At 46.5% G+C, this 18,703-nt stretch overlaps 1 protein-coding gene and 1 long non-coding RNA gene across 2 annotated transcripts in view; one reads left to right on the top strand and one right to left on the bottom strand.

The window, feature by feature from the left end:
- Positions 1 to 3,817, bottom strand: part of KIF3C (kinesin family member 3C) — a 40,380-nt gene extending 36,563 nt beyond the window's left edge. The window contains exon 1 of the mRNA XM_079111073.1: positions 1,461 to 3,817. Within this exon, the coding sequence (XP_078967199.1) occupies positions 1,461 to 2,999 (1,539 nt within the window). The 5' untranslated portion in view covers positions 3,000 to 3,817. The remainder of the gene's footprint in view (positions 1 to 1,460) is intronic.
- Positions 3,818 to 14,917: 11,100 nt separating this feature from the next.
- Positions 14,918 to 18,658, top strand: LOC306644281. Its single transcript, XR_013759262.1, has 3 exons — positions 14,918 to 15,037; positions 17,004 to 17,217; positions 17,634 to 18,658. It is a non-coding gene; the product is annotated as an uncharacterized lncRNA (long non-coding RNA).
- The last annotated feature ends 45 nt before the right edge of the window (positions 18,659 to 18,703 follow it).

Raw genomic sequence — 18,703 nt, 5'->3', positions numbered from 1 at the left:
CTCACAGAGTGAATTAAATATTAAACACTTGAGGCCAGAGCCCCTCCAGCAGCAGCCCATTTCCAGCACACAGACAATGCCTATAGCTTGACTATCATTCTTCCAGTGGCTGTGGGCTGGCCTTTCCTGCTCCCAGCCCACACTCCTAAGAAGGTAGAAGAAATGGCAATGTTTTAGTCTTCTCAGCAGCTCAAGGTTCCCTGTGTCCTTCCTCCAACCCCCAGTACTGAAGGCTTCAAGGAGCTAGAAATGCCTGGAACCCTGAGTGACAGCATCTGCAGCAATTAAATTTAACAGGTCTGTGACGGGCTAGGCAGGGGCCTCAGTAGCTTAGCCCCACTTAGGGCTGGAGGCGCCCATGGCAAGGGAACAGCTCAGGAAAGACACTGAGGCCCTGACATCTCTCAGGGTGAGAGGAAATTGGATACTACTAAGATGGGGCCTGGGTGTGCAGGCCATTTGGTTTTTTCCTCAGATTAATACAGGTCACAGAATTGTCACATTTTAGAACCTCAGAGAACACACAAGCTAACGTCATATTTTACAAAAAGGGAAAATGAGGCATGAGGAAAGAGGAAAACAACTTACACAAGGTCACCCAATGGGCAGTAGAATAGCTCCGCCTAGACTCTAGGGCTCCAGTATACAGCCCACCACAGCTCCTGCTTGATTCCCCAAATCTCCTTCCTAATGACACCAAACAAGGGGCCTGGCACTAAATGGACCTGGCACTGAGTGGGCCTAATGGACAAATTTCACAAGGAACAGAATTCACTCAGGTTCCTGCCTTGACCATGAAGAACTAAAAGAATATAAGGTCCATGGGTTCCTGCTCAGTTCTGCCACTTTGTAGGATGGAAACCCTGGTCCTGTCACTTTTCTGAACCTGAGTTTCTCACCTAGAAAATGGGGATTTAAGGGATAGGGGGTGTAGCTCAATAGGACAGCATTTGCCTAGCTTGTGCAAGGCCCTGGGTTTGATCCCCAGCACCATTAAAAAAAGGGGAGGGGGGCGGCTACTGTAACAATCAAGTGAGATCATGAGGCATTTTGTAAACTGTGAATTACTATCTGAATGTCAGATATAATATGATGTGAGGTCTGAAGATGCTGCAGAGGGAAGAAGCATGGTGTGGGGGAGGCTGTGCAGGAGCAAGAACCCACAATCCATGGGGTGATGTCCTGCCTGGCCATTCACAGACCTGGAACCACCAGCAGGTCAAACCAACTCAAGTTCACTGGCTTGACACCCCCAGCCGCTTTGCTTCATGTGCCTTCATGCATGTGCCCGACTTTCAATTGGAGCAATTTGCCTGGCTGCTCCAGGGACAGTGGATAGGGCATGGTGCCGAGGGAGAGCATCCCACTTTGGGCCAGCTCACGGACCCTCAGAGAAGAGCTGGGCAGCCAAGACCCCTGCAGGAACTTCTCTCATGCTGGGGCTCCTCTGGGGTCCTTACCTTGTACTTGGCTGCGAGCAGCTCTGTGGCCTGCTGCTCCCGCCGCAGGTCCTCCAGCATTTTCTCCTTCTCCTCCAGCAGCTTCTGCTTCTCCTCGCTTACCAGGCTGCGGTCATCCTGAATGGCCGCCTTCTCTTCCTCCAGCCGTTCCTTCTGTTCCTGAAGGTAATTCTCCATGTTCTTCTCCAAGGCTGACTCCAGGATGGGCTGGGGTGGACGGTGGTTGTTGTTGTTGTCATCCTCCTCTTCGGCCACCCAGGCCTCAATCACCGGCCCCTCAGGGTACCCTGCTGGGGCTGACACAGCCTTCTTCCTGCGGCTACTCTTCCTCCGGGGCCTCTTCCCCAGCATCCCCTTCTTCTCCAGCTGGGCCTTCAGGCGGGCAATCTCCTCCTGGAATTCCCGCAGCAGCGTGTCCTTGGGGTCCTCGTTCACCCGTGGCTTGTTCTTGATGTTCTTGGCTCGGTTGGCAAAGCGTAGAGTAGAGAGGCTCTCATCATAGCTGTGAGAAGCTGGTCCCAGTGTGGCCACCATGATGGTCTTGGCATTCCCGCCCAGAGAGTCCTGGAGCAGCCGGGTCAGCTTAGAGTCCCGGTAGGGGATGTGGGTGCTCCTGTTACCTGCCAGAGCAGCAATCACGTTGCCCAGGGCAGACAGAGAAAGGTTGATTTTGGAGGCTTCCTTAGGTCTCTCTCCGCCACTGCCACCGCCACCTCCATTGCTGCCACCACCTGTGGACTGTGTGGCTGTCCCTCCAGCTGTGTTGGGGCCCGCCTTGTTCTGCCTCTCACTGCCAGCCAGGTCCACCAGGTTGAGTTTCCCCACACGGATGTGGTCCTGGCCATCAGAGCCACGCTCACTGCACTCCACAGTGATCACGAAGATTGCATGGGAGCGGGAGCTGACCTCGTTCATGTGGGTGCTGCCCACCGCGCGGGTCTGGTTCCCCAGGTTCATCACATGTTCGATCTCTTTGACATTCTTGGTGACAAAGGAAGAAAGGTCCTTGATGTAGACGCCTGTCTCAGGGTTTTCCTTCAGCTCTAGCCTTTTGCCTGGCTCCTTGGAGAGCAGGTCTCGAATCTCCTCCTGGTAGATCTCCAAGTAAGAGGCCCGGACCAGGTACTGCTGGTTCTGGGAGCGGGAGATGTGGGTGAAAATGTGTTCAAAGGCATTGGGGATGACCCCGCGCAGCTCAGGCTCCACCCAGGTCCCCTGCATCGTGTAAGTCTTGCCAGTGCCTGTCTGGCCATAGGCAAACACCGTGCCATTGAAACCCTGAAGCACAGAGTCTATCAGGGGCCTCACGGTTTCATCATACAGATCCGCCTGCTTGGAGCTGGCATCGTACACGGCGTCAAAGGTGAAGGTCTTGGGCAGTTCCCCAGGGGCTGCACGGGGGTTCCGCAGGGTCACCTGGCCCAGTTTCACGTCCATGGTCAGGATCTGCTCATGACCAGCTGCCTCCTCCTTCCTGCTGAGGGGGCGGCACCGGGCCACCACCTTCAGGGCCTCACTGGTCTTGTTCTTACTGGCCATCTTGCTGCTGTCCTTTCCTCTGCTCCCCTGCACAGCCTGGGCGGTCCTGCTGTCCTGTTCCTTAGGTCGGGATCAGTGGGGCCAGCCCAGCCCCCAGGCGCCGTTCTTCAATCCGCATGCAGCCTCCTAGGGTGGGGATGCTGGGAAGTGGCCCCGCCGCTGCTGCAGTCCGGGCCTCCACTGCTTTCTGATCCTTGGTGCACGGACTGGGGAGGTAGAATTAGGCAGAATCCCCGGGCAGCCGCGGGAGCAGCGCCTGCTGAAGGGCAGTGCCCGTAGCCCGCCCCATGCTGGGGCAGAGGGAGCGCTGCCGTAAACAGCTACGGCAACAATGAGATAAAGGAAGAGGAAAATGGGATGGGGGTGGGCGGCAGGGCTGTCTTCGCCTCCTCCTCCTCCTCCCTCTAGGGATCCATGGCGGGGGCTGCCGGTGCGGGGCGGCCGGGGGTCCCGGCCCTCCCGAGGGCAGAGGCTCACCTGGAGTCCTGCCCCCCAGCTGGGGGATCATTCATTGCAGCCAGCGCGGCTGCTGCTGCCTCTGCCTCCGCCTTCCCCACCGCCGCCACCGGAGAATGAGAGAAAAACAGAAGGGGATGGGGCGGAGCAGCGGCGGCGAGAGTGATGTTGCCGCCGCCGCGCTGCGGCCCCAGCTAAGTCTCCCGGCTGGGGTGGGGCAAGGGGCGGGGCCGCGGGGCGGGGGCCGCTAGCTGGGCGCGGCCCGTGGGCGGGGGACCCGGGTGCATCGCCGCCTGCTCCCCGCCGACCCCTCCCGGATGACAGGCTCGGGTGCCGACCCAGGTCCTGTGCCCACCAGTCGGATGCAGCGCAGCCACCGCCCGCCGTCACCCCACCGAGCCCAAGCATGCTGGGAGATGTAGTCCTGCCTTTGTTAACCGGGTTCTGGCAGGTTGCTAATGTCTTCTCCAGTCCTCCAGTCTCGGAGCCCCTCCCTCTGCCGCGTGAAACCCTCGAGTGACTGCTGAGGTTGCACCACCCACGCTTGTTCCCTCTGCAGCCACCATCCTCCGTCTCCCACTGCTCCTGCCTTTCTGCCTGTAGATGGGTACATGTCACTAACTTCTCTTCAGGGTGTCGCCAGGCCTCGGGGAGCCTAAATCTTGAATGTTTCTGGAAGCTATCCTTTCCGCTCCCTAACCTGGTTTACTTCTGGCCTTTTTTTATCTTTGCTGGAACCGCTGCTTACCCACCTCATGTCCACAAATGCACCCTAGCTCCCTCTGCAACTCCTCCATCGCTTTCCATATGCTACAAAAGCCTATCTTCTTCTGACCTCCCAGCCTCACCTCCACTACTCTCTTACGGAGAATCTGCTCCACAGCCATGCCTCCAAACACTTTAGCACTTGCTGAGCTCTGGGCCCATTCATTGGAGGAGCTGCGTCTTTCTCAACCTCAAGGAGCATAGATTCTAGGAACCAAGTTTTGTTTCCTTAACTGGCTCTGTGTTGCACATTTGTACCTTTGCCCAGAGATCCTATCACTCTTCTGCACCTGATTTCCTTCCACTTGGGCAGAAGGAGCACTTGCTTTTCCATGAAGCCTTCCCTAACCCGTTTTTTCCCCACTATATCAGAAAGATAGAATTTGCATAAAACAAAACCCAATTCCACTTCCAGTCTGATCTCCATTCAACAGTGCGCCTTTGAGCAGTTATTTACTTTGCTCCAGGATGAGTTTCCTCATCTGCTCAAAAGAATTGGAGATGGGGAGAGAAATAATGTCTGTATCATAGAGTGGTTGGAGTACTCAAATGAAACAATGGGTCATGAAATATATTACCCATGAGAAACCCTTAAGATGGGCACCTGGCCTGGCTTCAATTGTCTGACAGCATCTGCTTCCTTGAGTCTCCGAGATAGACCAGGTCAGTGCTTGGTGTTCCTCTTTGAGGTCTTCATATTTCTTTCCCTCTAGAATACAAAGGAAGTGTAATTAGTGTAGTTCCACAAGTCCAAGGATCAAGCCAGAGTCCTATCCATGGTCCACTTTGAAAGGTGAGTTGAATCATGAACTGAGCTGTCCTTACTCTCCTCTATAAGAGATCCAGATGGAGGAGATGCTGTTACCTGGAACTTCAAGGTCCTTCTCCCATTTCCAATAATGCTATTCTCTAGAGGCCAAATTGTTCAACTCTGAAGAACTCATCTCCTCACTTCTTCCCCATCTCTAAGTTCCTAGGACTTGAACGTCAACTAGGCTACAGACTTGAGGCTTAGCTGGTGGTTTGCCCACTTCCGAAGTTTCTGGGCCTTCCTCTCCCCTTTCATGATCCGCAAGCTCCACTGCTTGTGATAATCTTGGCTTTGGGGTCAGTTACTGGGTGAGGTTTTGGCCTTGCAGACTAACCTCTCTTGGCTCAAGCAACCAGACTTTTGATGCACAATTTGTGCATTCAAGAATGAATTATATTCTTGTTGATCTTGGCTTTGGTTTTTGAACACCTTTTCTCTATTTTGGCTAACACAGTGCTGGATAAAATAAATCCTCACCCTGTTCTCACCACCTGATGTTACCACCTGGCAAGGCACCAGCCCAGATCCTTCTGCATGGAAGATTGAAATGCCTTTGCTTACAAGATGTATAACTGCCCCTCCCCCCAGCAAATTATTTATCTTCTCTGAACAATTATTTTCTCAGTGGGATAAATGTAGATAAGAATGCTTACCTTATTCACAGGGCTTACATAAAATGTCAGATAATATATGTAAAAATTCACAGGCCACAAAAAATACTCAAGAAATAGTATTTTTCTTTCCTTTTGTCCTTTAGCATTCAAAGCAGTTCATGTTATTGTTTCCCTTTCAGTACTAGCTTCAACCATTCTTCCTCCCTCATATACACTTGAGTCTCCAGCCACTTTGACTTGCCTAAGGTCATCTAAACATGCCACGTTTTTTTGTGTATGTGTGTGTGTCTTTGCTTATGCTGTTCCTCTGCCTGAAATATCCTCCTAACTTTGTTCCTATCTACACAGACTCAACTTCTGTTCATCCCACAGCTCAACCTCATATGACTTCTACTTCCACCACTCAACAGAGACTTCTCTTACCAAGGATGTCAGTGAGTTCCATGATGCCAACTCTAGTGGGCCCCTTTCACTGGGAGTTTTTGACATAATCTACTTCTTCTTTCTTTTTGAAACTCTCACTTCACATGACTTCCATGTATCTATATTTTTCCAGACTTCCTCCTACGGCATTCTAGTTGCTTAATTTCAGTCTCCTCGCAGGTTATTCACCCCCAACTCTAGTGTTGAATTTCACTTAGGCTTAGTTCTAAGCTCTCTTTTCTTCCAGTGCTACCCTGTAGTTTCACAATAGCTTGTGGCTTCAGTTTTTGTCTAAATTATTCCTATTTCCAGTCCAGACTTCCCTTCTGAGTTCCAGATCTATATACCCAATTGTCTAATGGATATAGCCACTTGGATGGTTCCCCAAGAGCCTGAAATTCTATTATTCACATTGCACTCATCATTTTCCCTTTCAAACTAGCTCCTCCAGATATGGTCTCTAGCCCTATAAACAGCATTTCCCTCACCTCCAATATATCCATTCAAACCCCAAATACTGTCAACTCAACTTCCTAAATATTTCTCAATATATCAATTTTTTCTCCAACTTCCATAGCCACTAGCGTGGCCAACACATCATCTCCTCTGGTCTGGCCTCCCACAATAGCTTGCAATCTGGTCCTCCTTGATTTGCTCTTATCCCCACTCATCCATTCTCTACAAAGTAATCTTTTACAGACATATATCTGATCGTGTCACTCTAGGCGGAAAACCTTCCAATGCTTCTCATTGCCTTTTTTTTTTTTTTTTGGTATGGGGGATTGAACTCGGGGGTGTTTAACCACTGAGCCACATCCCTAGCCCTTACTTCTGAGCCAGAGTCTTGCTAAGTTGCTTGTGGCCTCACTAAGTTGCTGAGACTGGTCTTGAACCTTCCATCCTCTTGCTTCAGCCTCCTTAGTCACTGGGATCATAGGCATGAGCCACCACGCCTGTCCTCACTGCTCTTAAGGTAAGGTCCAAATCATTAATGCAGCCCACAAGGGCCCCCAACTTTCTGCCATAGGACCTTCACATATTCTGTTTCTGCTACTAGAATTCTTATCCTCAGCATCTTTATCCAAATTCCTCCTCTTCCAGCTTCAGGTCTGTACCTGAATGTTACTTTTTAAAGGTATTGTTCTTGTTCTCATCCTACCCTGTTCTTTCCTTCATAGAACTTAGCATAATTATCATTAATTACTTGTCTACCTCACTGTTGTTCAATGAACACAATGAAGACATAGCATGTCTGTTTTGTTTTGTTGTTTTTGTTCTGTTTTTGGTACCAGGGATTGAACCCAGAGGTGCTTAAACTACTGAGCCATGTCCCCAGCTCTTTTTTATATTTTATTTAGTGACAAGGTCTGGCTAAGTTGCTCAGGGCCTGGCTAAGTTCCTGAGATGGGTTTTGAATTTGCAATCCTCCTGCCTCAGCCTCCCAAGTTGCTGGGGTTATAGGCATGCGCCACCATGCCTGGCTCAATATGTTTTTTTGTTTTTTTTTTTTTTTTTTTAATAAACAAAATAAATTAAAACCTTGTATGACCATCACTCTTCTGGGAGATTCCTTTGAACTGTCCTGACTCTACTACCAGATTTAATCTTTCCTCACATTATGATTCTATAGCTTTGTCCTTTATTTATTTTTTTCCAGTGCTAGGGACCAAACCCAGGGCCCCTCACTATTCTTAGTCACCACAGTGAGACTTGTACTGTGGTTACATGAGTTTGTCTTCCTCACCATAATGTGTGCTCCCCTGCAGGCAGGGGCTGTGGCATTTTTATTTGTATCTTCTTTCCCCATACCCAACATGTAGTTACACACTGTTCATGATTGTGTATGCTTTAGGTAATCAATATTGGGTATTAAACAAGTGAATGAATGTTCAAAGAAATTTGGAGTCAGAAAATGATGGAGTGAAACAAAACAGTGACAGTAAGAGGCCCTTATGTGTGCAGAATGATCTGCAGTTCATAAAATATCATCACTTTTATTACCTACTTGGCCCTCACATCAGTCTCCAGAAAGGGGAAAATATGAATATCTCTTCAGATTGATGAAGTGACTAGGGAAGAAAATCCAACCACTAAGACTCCAACCTGGTAGTCTTTCCCATGGAGTGAACTCACTGTGGGAGCAAGTTGCAGATCAGTTGCTTCTCAGTCCCAGTTTGAGCGATAGCTTCATCAGGCACAGACCCATCCTCGACTTAGTGGGAGGAAGAAGCACCTTTGCTTCATTTTCTTTGATAACAAATTTCTTTTTCCTCCATTGGGATTCCCATACCAGCATCTTTACCAGTGTGGTCCTGATGACAGCTAGGGTATGACTGTATAACTATACCAGGAAGACAGAATTCACTCTAATAATCCTGAGGCCTACAAATTAAAGTTCAAATGCAATCAATAATTTAGGATTTGAATTTACCCTGCAAAACCAAGTTATGCCAACAGAGGGCGACATGACCATGTGACAAAATTACTGAATGCTATCAAATTTCTGCAGTCAATTGCTATCAGATTATCTAACAATAGACTCCCCAGTGTGTCCGAGACTATATTTTAAAAATTATGTATGTATATATATGTATGTGGTGCTGGGGATTTTTGTTTTGGTTTGTTTGGCTGTATTAGAGATCGAACCTGGTGCTGGGGAGTGAACAGTTTATTTTCTATGGTCTCTATGGTAATTTCTGATAAATGGAATTTGTCAATCAAAGAAAAAAAATTTTTTAAGAACCCAGGTAGAGTGGTGCACATCTGTAATCCCAGCAACTCAGAGGCTGAGGCAGGAGAATTGTGAGTTTGAGGCCGGCCTCAGCAATTTAACCAGACCCTCTTTCAAAATAAAAAATAAATAAAGGTTGGGGAGACAGCTCTGTGGTAGAGTGCCCTTGTGTTAAATCCCCAGTACCTCAAATAAATAAATAAATAATATAAAAGGAATTTTAAACCTGAAAAAAATTTCTAAATAAAAATATTTAAAAGGAGTTATTTGGGCTGGGGATATAGCTCAGTTGGTAGAGTGCTTGCCTTGCAAGCTTAAGGCCCTGGGTTCGATCCCCAACACCGCAAAAAAAAGAGTGGTTCATATACCATTTATTGTGCACCTAACAGGTGAGTTTCAGATGCTTTATTTAATCTTCGAATTCACTCAGTTTGTGAGCTGTAGCTCTGGAACTTGAGCCTAATTTCTCCCACTCCAAAGCCAGCATTTTTTCCCCAGGACCTGGTACTGAGCCCTGAGGCTCAGTTCTCAATCTACCTCCTGCCTGAACTAAATCCCTCTTCTTTCTTTAACCATCCATTCCTACTCTTTCCTCCTCAGTAAAATGCGCCTGTCTCCTCCTTTCCTTACCTTTGTGGCAGTGTGTGCCATGTGCAATTAGCACTTTTTCTTTTTTTTTTAAATACTGTTATCCATTTGCCTATGAAAGTATTCTGTTTCCCCAACAGGATTTCTTCTACTGGGACTGGGGATATGGCTCAGTGGTAGAGCAGTATGCACAAGGCCCTGGGTTCCATCCCCAGCAGCCCCCAACACACACACACAAAAGGAACAGAAAAAGATTTCTTCTACTTTGCCACACTTAAGTTTCTTGTTACCAAAACAATTTTAAGAACATTTTTTCAAAAAGTGTATTGATCATACTACGTATGGAACTTTATTTTATTTGTACCAGGGATTGAACCCAAGGGTGCTTTACCCCTGAGCTACATCCCCAGCCCTCTATATAACTTTATTTTATTTGGGTTTATTTATTTATTTAATGTGGTGCCAAGGATCAAACCCTTGCTTCGCATGTGCTAGGCAAGAATTCTACCACTGAGGTACAACCCCAGTCCCCCAACCCTTTTTTAAAAGTTTGGGACAGGTTCTCACTAAGTTGCTAAGGAGGGCCTTGAACTTGTGATTCTCCTGCCTCAACCTTGCAAGTCACTGGGCTCACTGGTGAAGCATGCCACACATTATTGCCTCCTCTTAACTTACGTGTCACCATCAACAAATCCTATCTGGGTTCTACCTACAAAATCTCTTGATCTTGATTCCAAAGCATTGCGCGCCACCAGCCTACCTTAGTCCATGCCACCTGCATCTCTCACTTGGCATCAAAAGAACGTTTTAATGGGCATCCTCCTTACTTCCCTACTCTCCCTCTGCCACAGAACAGCTAGAGTCTTCTTTCTAAACTATAAATCAGACCACACCACATCCTGCTCTTAATCCTCCAGTGACATCTTAGAACTCTCCAAATGAAGTCCAAAGCGTTACTGGGGGGGCTCACAGGCCTTATGTGATCGAGTCCCTGGTTACTTCTCCCATTTCACCACTCCATGTTCTCTCCCTGCCTCACTGTGATCCTGCGACAGGAACCTTGTTTCCTGATCCTCCAGTGTGGGGCCTGGGCGCGTGGTCTTATTTCTGCCTGTGAGCTTTTTCCTTCATTGCTCTACACGGCATCCTTCCCTCACTCCATTCCACTCTGTTTCCAAATGTCACCTCCTCACAGACGTTCTTTTTACCACACAAAAATATCTCTTCATCTCTATATCCTGTCACTGTTTTTCCCCCCACAACACTTAGCACAATATGACATTCTAAATGTTTCTTTATCTGTGGGTTATCTTCCCATTAGATTCCAAGCACCATGGTGACATGCCCGTAAATCCAGCTACTGAGGAGGCCAAGGCAAGAAGGATCCAAAGTTCAAGGCCAGAATGGGCAGCTTAGAAAGACCCTGTCTCAAAATAAAAAATAAAAAAGGGCTGGGCATGTAGCTCAGTGGTAGAGCACCCCTGGGTTCAATCCCTAGTATATAAAAAAAAAAAAAAAAAAAAAAAAAAAAAAAGATTGCAAACACCATGAGAGAATTTCAATCTATATCCTAGTACCTGGAAATATGACTGGTTAATAAGCTCCTAGGAAATAGGAATGAATGGCAAATGAATGATGAATAAATGGGGAATGAAGCTATCAACAGGCTTTACAACTCTTATTTTGAATGGCCACTTAACTTCATGTATTTTTTGTTGTGCAACAGCAGGTTGAATCACATGAATTGACATTGGTAGGGTCTCACTAAATTGTCCAAACTGGCCCAGAACTTGTGACCAAAGGGTTGGGATTATAATAGGTGTGCACCACTGTACCAGGCTTGCACCTGGCTATTTTTATTTATTTATTTATTTAGCAGGGATTGAACTCAGGGCCTTGTGCTTGCAAGGCAAGCACTCTACCAACTGAGCTATATCCCAGCCCCTGGCTATTTTTAAAGTCTATATAAATTCAGTATGTTTTCCTTTGTGTGTGAAATTTTTCCTATTTGTTTTCTTTCTTTCTTTCTTTTTCTTTTTTTTTTTTTTTGTAGATGGACGGTATGCCTTTATTTTATTTATTTTTATGTGGATAAAAATAAGGCTCAAACCCAGTGCCTCATGTGATAGGCAGACACTCTGCCACTGAGCTACAGCCCCAGCCCCTCCTATTTCTTTTGAGAGATTCTTCCATGTTGTTGTGTCAAACTGTAGTCCATCATTATTACTACATAATATGTATGCGTTTACCATCCATGATCTAATTCTGCTGGACACTGGTATGGTTTCCAGTTTGGGGTTTTTACAAATCATGATGCCAGAGCATGTTGTTCGTGTCTCCTGTGCACATCAAACACCTTTCTGTTGGGTATTGTTTTAGTCAGTCTGGGCTGCTATAATAAAATGCCACAGTATGGGTAATAAACAGTAAACATTTCCTTTCAGTTCTGGAGGCTGGGAAGTTCAAGATCAAAGTGCCTACAGATTCTAGGGCTAACAAGGGCCAGCTTCCTTTGCAGAATATACTTCCTCACTATATCCTTACATAGTAGAAGGGGCAAACAATTTCCCTTGGACTCTTGTGTAAGGACACTAATACCATTCATGAAGGCTTCTGACCTCATGATGTAATCACCTTCCCAAAGCCCCCCTCCCTTTTTTTTTTTTTTTTTTTTTTTTTTTTTGGTGCTGGGATCAAACCTAGGGTCTTGAACATAGTAGGCGAGTGTTCTTCTGCTGAGCTACACTCAAGACTCTCTCTCTTTTTCATTTTTCTTTCTTTCTTTTCTTTTTTCTTTTTCTTTTTTTTTTTTTTTTTTTTTTTTTTTTTTAGACAGGTCTCACTATGTTGTACATGCTGACCTCAAATTTCTGGGCTCAAGTGATCCTCTTCCTCAGTTTCCAGAGTAGTTGCAACTACAATAATGCACCATCTCGGCCTGCCTGACTTTTTAAAGCTGTCACCTTGGGGGCTAGAATTTTAACATATTAATTTTGGGGGACAAAAACATTCATATCATAATAAGTATTAACATTATCACCAACCTGAGAGGAAACAGCTACAGCAGAAAGTCAGGAGACCTGGGTTGGCAAGAACTCTGATCTCTGAAGCATTTGATCTTGACAAGAAAGCATCTCTGCTTCATTTGGCTCCTGTGCAGAAAAGGACAGGGTCCTGCACCTCCTGACTGCTTGTCCCATGCCCTTTTCCCTGACTCACCATCAATCAGCTGTCAGACCAATGGCCTTGTTATGGTTTGGATATGAAGTGTCCCTCAAAGGCCCATATGTTGAAGACTTAATCCCCAACACAGCAGGGTCCCAAAGTGGAAATTCATCCATTGAGGGATTCATAGTTGAATTTTTTGTTTTTGTTTTTGTTTATTTGTTTGTTTGTTCACTGGGGATAGAACCCAGGGGTGCTTAGCCACTAAGCGACACTTCTGGCTCTCATTTTTCATTTTAAGACAGAGTCTCACTCATATGCCCAGGTGATCTTGTATTTGCATCCTCTTGCCTCAGCCTCCCAAGTAGCTAGGATTACAAGTATGTGTTATCATGCCCAACTGAAGAGATTTTTGGAAGTGGCAAAAGCTGTACAACGTAGAATCTAGTTGAAGGGAATGGGTCCTTGGAGGTGTGCCTTGGGGATCATGTCTTGTCCCCAGCCCCTTCCTCTCTCTCTGCTTCCTGGTTGCCAAGACGTGAGGTTTTCTCCACCACACCCTTCTGCCATGATGTTCTGCATCACCGCAGGCCCATACCAATGGAGCCAGTTGGCCATGGACTGAAACTTCTGAAACTGTGAACCCAAATAAAACTTTCCTCCTTTAACTTGTTTTTCTTAGGCATTTTTCTCAGGTATTTTGTCTCAGTGATGAAAAGTTGACTAACACATCCTGAATTTTGCATCCTGGTATTTCAGGGATGGTTTCCTGGTGTGATTTACAAACAGCAAGAGTGTTTCAGTCTGACACTGAAATGAACTTGGGAAGTTGGGGGTCCCTCAGCCAAGCAGTTTCCTCAGAATCTCCCAACCTGCAGAGATCTCTGCCTTTGTGAGTCTAGAGTATTTCTCATTCAGAGTGCTTACTCACCATCCTTGCTATGATTTTTAGGCTTAATGCCATTTCTTCAACTCCAGGTCAGGGAACATGCGTGCTTCTTTGCCTAGCTCTAACCAGGAATGCTGGGTACAGGTAATTTTCAGTGCTGTAACACTGAGCCATCCCTCAGTGTCTGTGGGGTGCTTAGGCCTTCTGCACATGGTGTGGTTAGAATCATACCTGGAAAGCTGTGCATGCTGGCGTACACCATTATCCCAGGAGGCTGAGGCAGGAGGTTAACAAGTTTGAGGACAACCTGTGTCAATTAGCAAAACCAGCTCTCAAAATAAAAATTTAAAAAAGGTCAAGGATCTATGTCAGTGATAGAGTGCTTGCCTAGTATGTGGGAGGCCGTGGATTTAATTCCCAGTGCCACATGAAAAAAAGTAATCACACCTGGAGAGTGTCTATTGCCATGGGATTCCTTGCTCAGCCTCAGGGTCTCTGCCAGCACCAGATATGGCACCACATCATCAGAACCATGAGCCAAAATAAATATCTTTTCCTTATTGAAAGAAAGGAAAGGAAAGACCAGAAAAGGAGGAAAGAGAGAGAGAAAAAGAAAGAAAGAGGGAGGGAGGGAGGAAGACTGGGTATACTGGCACCTGCCTATATTCCCAGTTACTCCAGAGGCTGAGGCAGGAAAATTGGTTAATCCTATGAAGTCAGAGGCCAGCCTCAGCAACACAGTGGGACCCTGTCTTAAAAAAAAATAAATAAATAAATAAAATTAATTGTAACTACAAAATCAGCCATGCAAGGTGGTGCACACCTGTAATCTCAGTGACTAGAGAAGCTGAAGCAGGAGAATAGCAAGTTCAAGACCAGCCTTTCAGCAATTTAGCAAGGTCGTAAGCAACTTAGTGAGATCTTGTCTCAAAAAAAATGTTGAAAGGATGTGGATGTGGTTCAATGGTTAAGCACCCCTAGGTTCATTCCCAGGTACAAAAAAAAAAAAAAAAAAATCACACTTGGAAGACGTCTTCTAAAAGGTACTGACATAAATACTTGAGTCCTGGCTGTTGACTGAGTATTATCATAAGAAGAAAACTCCCACCATTGGATGGGGTCGATTTTCAAAACCTAAGCTTGTCTCATTGGCAAAGGCTCAAGTACCTTCTAAGACATCAGCACCCAAAGGCCACACTATCTGCTACAGGGAAGTTAAAATCCTCCTTGGAAGATCCTGTGTGTACACTGTGAAGGTTTAGAATTTAAACTGAACAGCAGCTGGTACGTGCTGGGAGTGAGCAACCCCAGGAACTGAGAGCAGGCCCTGAGCTAGAGTCCTGAAACCTGAGCTCAGGCCTGGCTCTGCCACAATGTGACCCAGGATCTCCTGGTGACTTCACCCTGCCTGAGCCTGTGCCCTTATATGCCCAGCAAAGGGCAGCCCTGCCCAGCCACCTGTGCAGACATGGTCAGGAGCAAATGACACAATATATATAAAAGTACTTTGAAAGCTTTAAATGCTCTAATGAGGTGGAGGGTTGTCAGAAAAAGAAGCCCTGAGAGACGAACGGGCAGGCCTCTACACTTTTCAAGGTAATCTACTCAGTAGTAGGAACAATCCCTACAGTATTTGTTGGGTATTGGATAATTAAAGATTTCTGGTTTCTTTATCTCACTGGAGCCTGGAGCCTCACAATAGCCCAGGAGGGAGGCAGAACAGGATTATTATTTTATTTATTTATTTATTTATTTATTTATTTATTTATTTATTTATTTATTTATTTTGGGGTGCCAGGGATTGAACTCAGAGGCACTCGACCACTGAGCCACATCCCCAGCCCTATTTTGTATTTTATTTAGTGGCAGGGTCTCACTGAGTTGCTTAGCACCTTGCCAGTGATCTCTTGCCTCAATTACTGGGATTTTTTTTTTTTTTTTTTTTTGGCCTGGGAATTGAACCCAGAAGCTCTCTACCACTGAGCCACATCTCCAACACCTACCTCCCTTTTTTTTTTTTTTTTTTTTTTTTTTGCAGTGCTGGGGATTGAACCCATGGCCTTGTGCTTGAGAGGCAAGCACTCTACAAACTGAGCTATATCCCCAGTCCCCCTTTTTTTAAAATATATTTTTTAGTTGTAGGTGGACACAATACCTTTATTTTATTTTTATGTAGTGCTGAGGATAGAACCCAGGGCCTCATGCATGCTAGGTGAGTACACTACCACTGAGCCACCACCCCAGCCCCTCTTTGTCTTTTATTTTGAGACAGTCTTGCTAAGTTGCTTAGGGCCTTGCTAAGACTGGCCTCCACCTTGAGATCCTCCTTCCTTAGCCTCCCATGTCTCTGGGATTACAGGCATGTGGCACCATGCCTGCCTGTTTTCCTGAACAAGTGAGGGCAAGGAGGCTTAGAGAGGGGACGTGATTCTCCTGTGGTTCTGTGGTCACCGATCTGGAAACAAAGCCCACATATGCACCTACTCTTTTTTTTCATACCTGTAATTGAATCCAGGGGACCTCTACCACTGAGTTACATCGCCAGTCCTTTTTTTTTTTTTTTTTTTTTTTAATGTTGAGACAGGGTCTAGCTAAATTGCCCAGGCTGGCCTCGAACTTGCAATCCTCTTGCTCAGCCTGCTGAGTAACTGGTATTACAGGCATGTACCACCACACCCAGCAAAACCCCATTACTTTCGTAGTTCCCCGTGGTCCTCATCATGAATGCATTTTGATGTTGCCTCTGTTTCAGTTTCTGCAATCCTATGGGGCAATTTCCCACAAGACCTGTGGAAACACCCTAGCAGACTCCAGAAGCTCAATATGGCTAGAAAAGTCGGAAAGGAGGGAGAGACAGTAAGAAGGGAGTGTGGTTATCTAACAAGGAACGAGAAATCATTGAAAGTTTGAAGCAGAGAAATGATATGATCAGGGCTGTGTTCTTTCTGGAATGTTCTCCTCTACCTCCTCCTTCCTTTCCTATTCCCTCTTCCCTTCTCCTTCTACCTAGTCTTTCTCCTTCTCCTCTTTATTCTTCATTTATGTTATATAATTCCCTAGGAAAGAGAAAGAAAGGAAAACTGGACTTTCTATCACCAGAACCCTTGGACATTCAGTCAGCGGCAGCCTTGACTGGTTGGCTCCTTACACTGTCGGAAGCTAAAGTCCTGCCCAGAATCCAGGACCCTTCCCAGGGACTCACCTCACCAGGGGCAGTTCTGGGAGCATCAAGTTCCAGGGGCAAAGCCAGAACTTGGTAAAGGAGTATGAGGTGGCAGACATGTGCCTGGGGCTGCTTGTCAATGGAAGGGCTGAAGCCAGTCCCCTGGCCCCCCTTCGGCACTGCCTAAGAGGCCCAGAGCCCGAGGTCCTGGCAGTGTGCCCTTCTTCACTGGGTGCTTGCCATTCAGAGTTATGCATTCCTGGGCCCACTAGCAAATGGTCCCAGGCAGCTGATGAGCACAGCCCCGGGTGCCCCCTCCAGGCTGCCTGCCCCCTCCTACTCCCCAGCTTCTTTAGGTCACATGCCCAACTTCCTTCCCATGTGTCAATGTCCCCACAGATTGCATGACTGGCAGCTGGGTCCCCAGTCAGAGGTTTTAGGAAGGATGTCAACAGAAAACACGAGGGCATCTGCCTGCCAGCATGCATGTACATGAGCGTGTGGTGACTTGGCGGAAGAAGAACACACTGACTCCAGAGAAGCCTCTGCCCACTGGTCTTGCTCAATATTGTATCACCAGCACGGGGCAAGCAGTTGGCCCCTAAATTATAGGGTAAGATAAATGACTGAATGAATGAAACAAGACTGGAACTAAAGAATATCCGTTGTCTGGATATAGCAACAAGAAAGTCCTTGACGACCTTTCTAGAACATTTCTAAGGAGTGCAGGCAGGGCAGGCTGGCTGTGTGTAGGAGGTGAGGCAGGGAGCCAGGGTTTGGAGTGAAGGAAAGGAGGCAGTGAGGGAGGAGAATGGGAGAAGTGGGGCTGGGGTGGGGGACAAGGAGGGATGGGCATTGGACAGCCTGTTTGAGACTGAAAGGGACAGTTCTGTAGAGAATATCACTGGGCAACAAGTCCCCTCACATCCTCACCCATACCAGCATTGTCTTACTCAGATCTTGAACTTGCTGCTTCCTCTTCTCAAAGGCAAGTCAATCTCTCTTTTCTTTTATTTCCTTTGACCACAGAAACTACACCCTGACCCAACCAGGACCTGTGGTGACCCATGTCCTACCCACCCAGCTCATCACTTCTGGGCTTTTGTGATACCCGTTCAGCTGGTCCACCCTGCTCAACAGCTTCACTAGTGACCTGTCTGCCCTGTAGGATTCCCAGGGCACCCCAGTTTCTGGTCCTCCTGACCAGGAAGCCAAAGAAGCAGATGGAGAGAACAGAGGAAAGACACAAGTGCTAGAAGTTACAGAAGGAGGAGCCCCCATGGTTGATTTTCCATTTCCCCACCTTCAGCTAGCTTGAGTCCATTTCTGCTCCTCCCAATCAAATGACCCACACCACAGAAAGGGAGCTTGGACATTCCCACTTGAACAAAACCCAAAACGTAACCCTGAGCCCACCTGAACACCCCTCGCCAGGTCTCACTCTCAAGCCCGTTATCTGGAGAGTTGCCTTTTTCTTGTAGCCTCGCTCACCATGAAGTTCTTCTTACCCTCCATCCCCTGATCCCCAATTCCCATGGCCTACTCCATCCCTTCCTTAGCCACACCTCCATCCTGCACCAGTTGCATTTCCACAACTGCGGTGCTAGGGTCTCTCTTCTCCCCTTAATCTGCAGATAACCGCCATCATCTATGTCAATAATTTTCTTTTTTTAAAAATTATGAATTATTTCATGAATCCAGAAAGGTGTACAAAACACAGAAGCATAATTTAGAATGGATGTGGGGGTGGGATGTGGGGGCTATAATTATCCCCCTGTTAAGAAACAGCATCCAGATGCTCCTTGACTTATGATCCAGTCATATTCCCAGTCATAAGTTGAAAAGATTGTGAATTGAAAATACATTTAATACCCTTAACTTCTTTGAAAAAAATGGTTTTAGTTGTACATGAACATAATATCTTTATTTTATTTATTTATTTATTTTTATGGGGTGCTGAGGATTAAATCCAGTGCCTCACATGTGCAAGTCAAGTGCTCTACCACTAAGCTACAGCCCCAGCCCAATGTACCCTTATTTATTTATTTATTTATTTATTTATTTATTTATTTATTTATTTATTTATTTTATTTTATTTT

The sequence above is a fragment of the Sciurus vulgaris genome (assembly GCF_902686455.1).
Source record: "Sciurus vulgaris genome assembly, chromosome: 14".
NCBI classification, from domain to species: Eukaryota; Metazoa; Chordata; class Mammalia; order Rodentia; family Sciuridae; genus Sciurus; species Sciurus vulgaris.
Note: the sequence above shows the minus strand (reverse complement) of the source record. Positions and strands in the feature narration are given on the sequence as shown.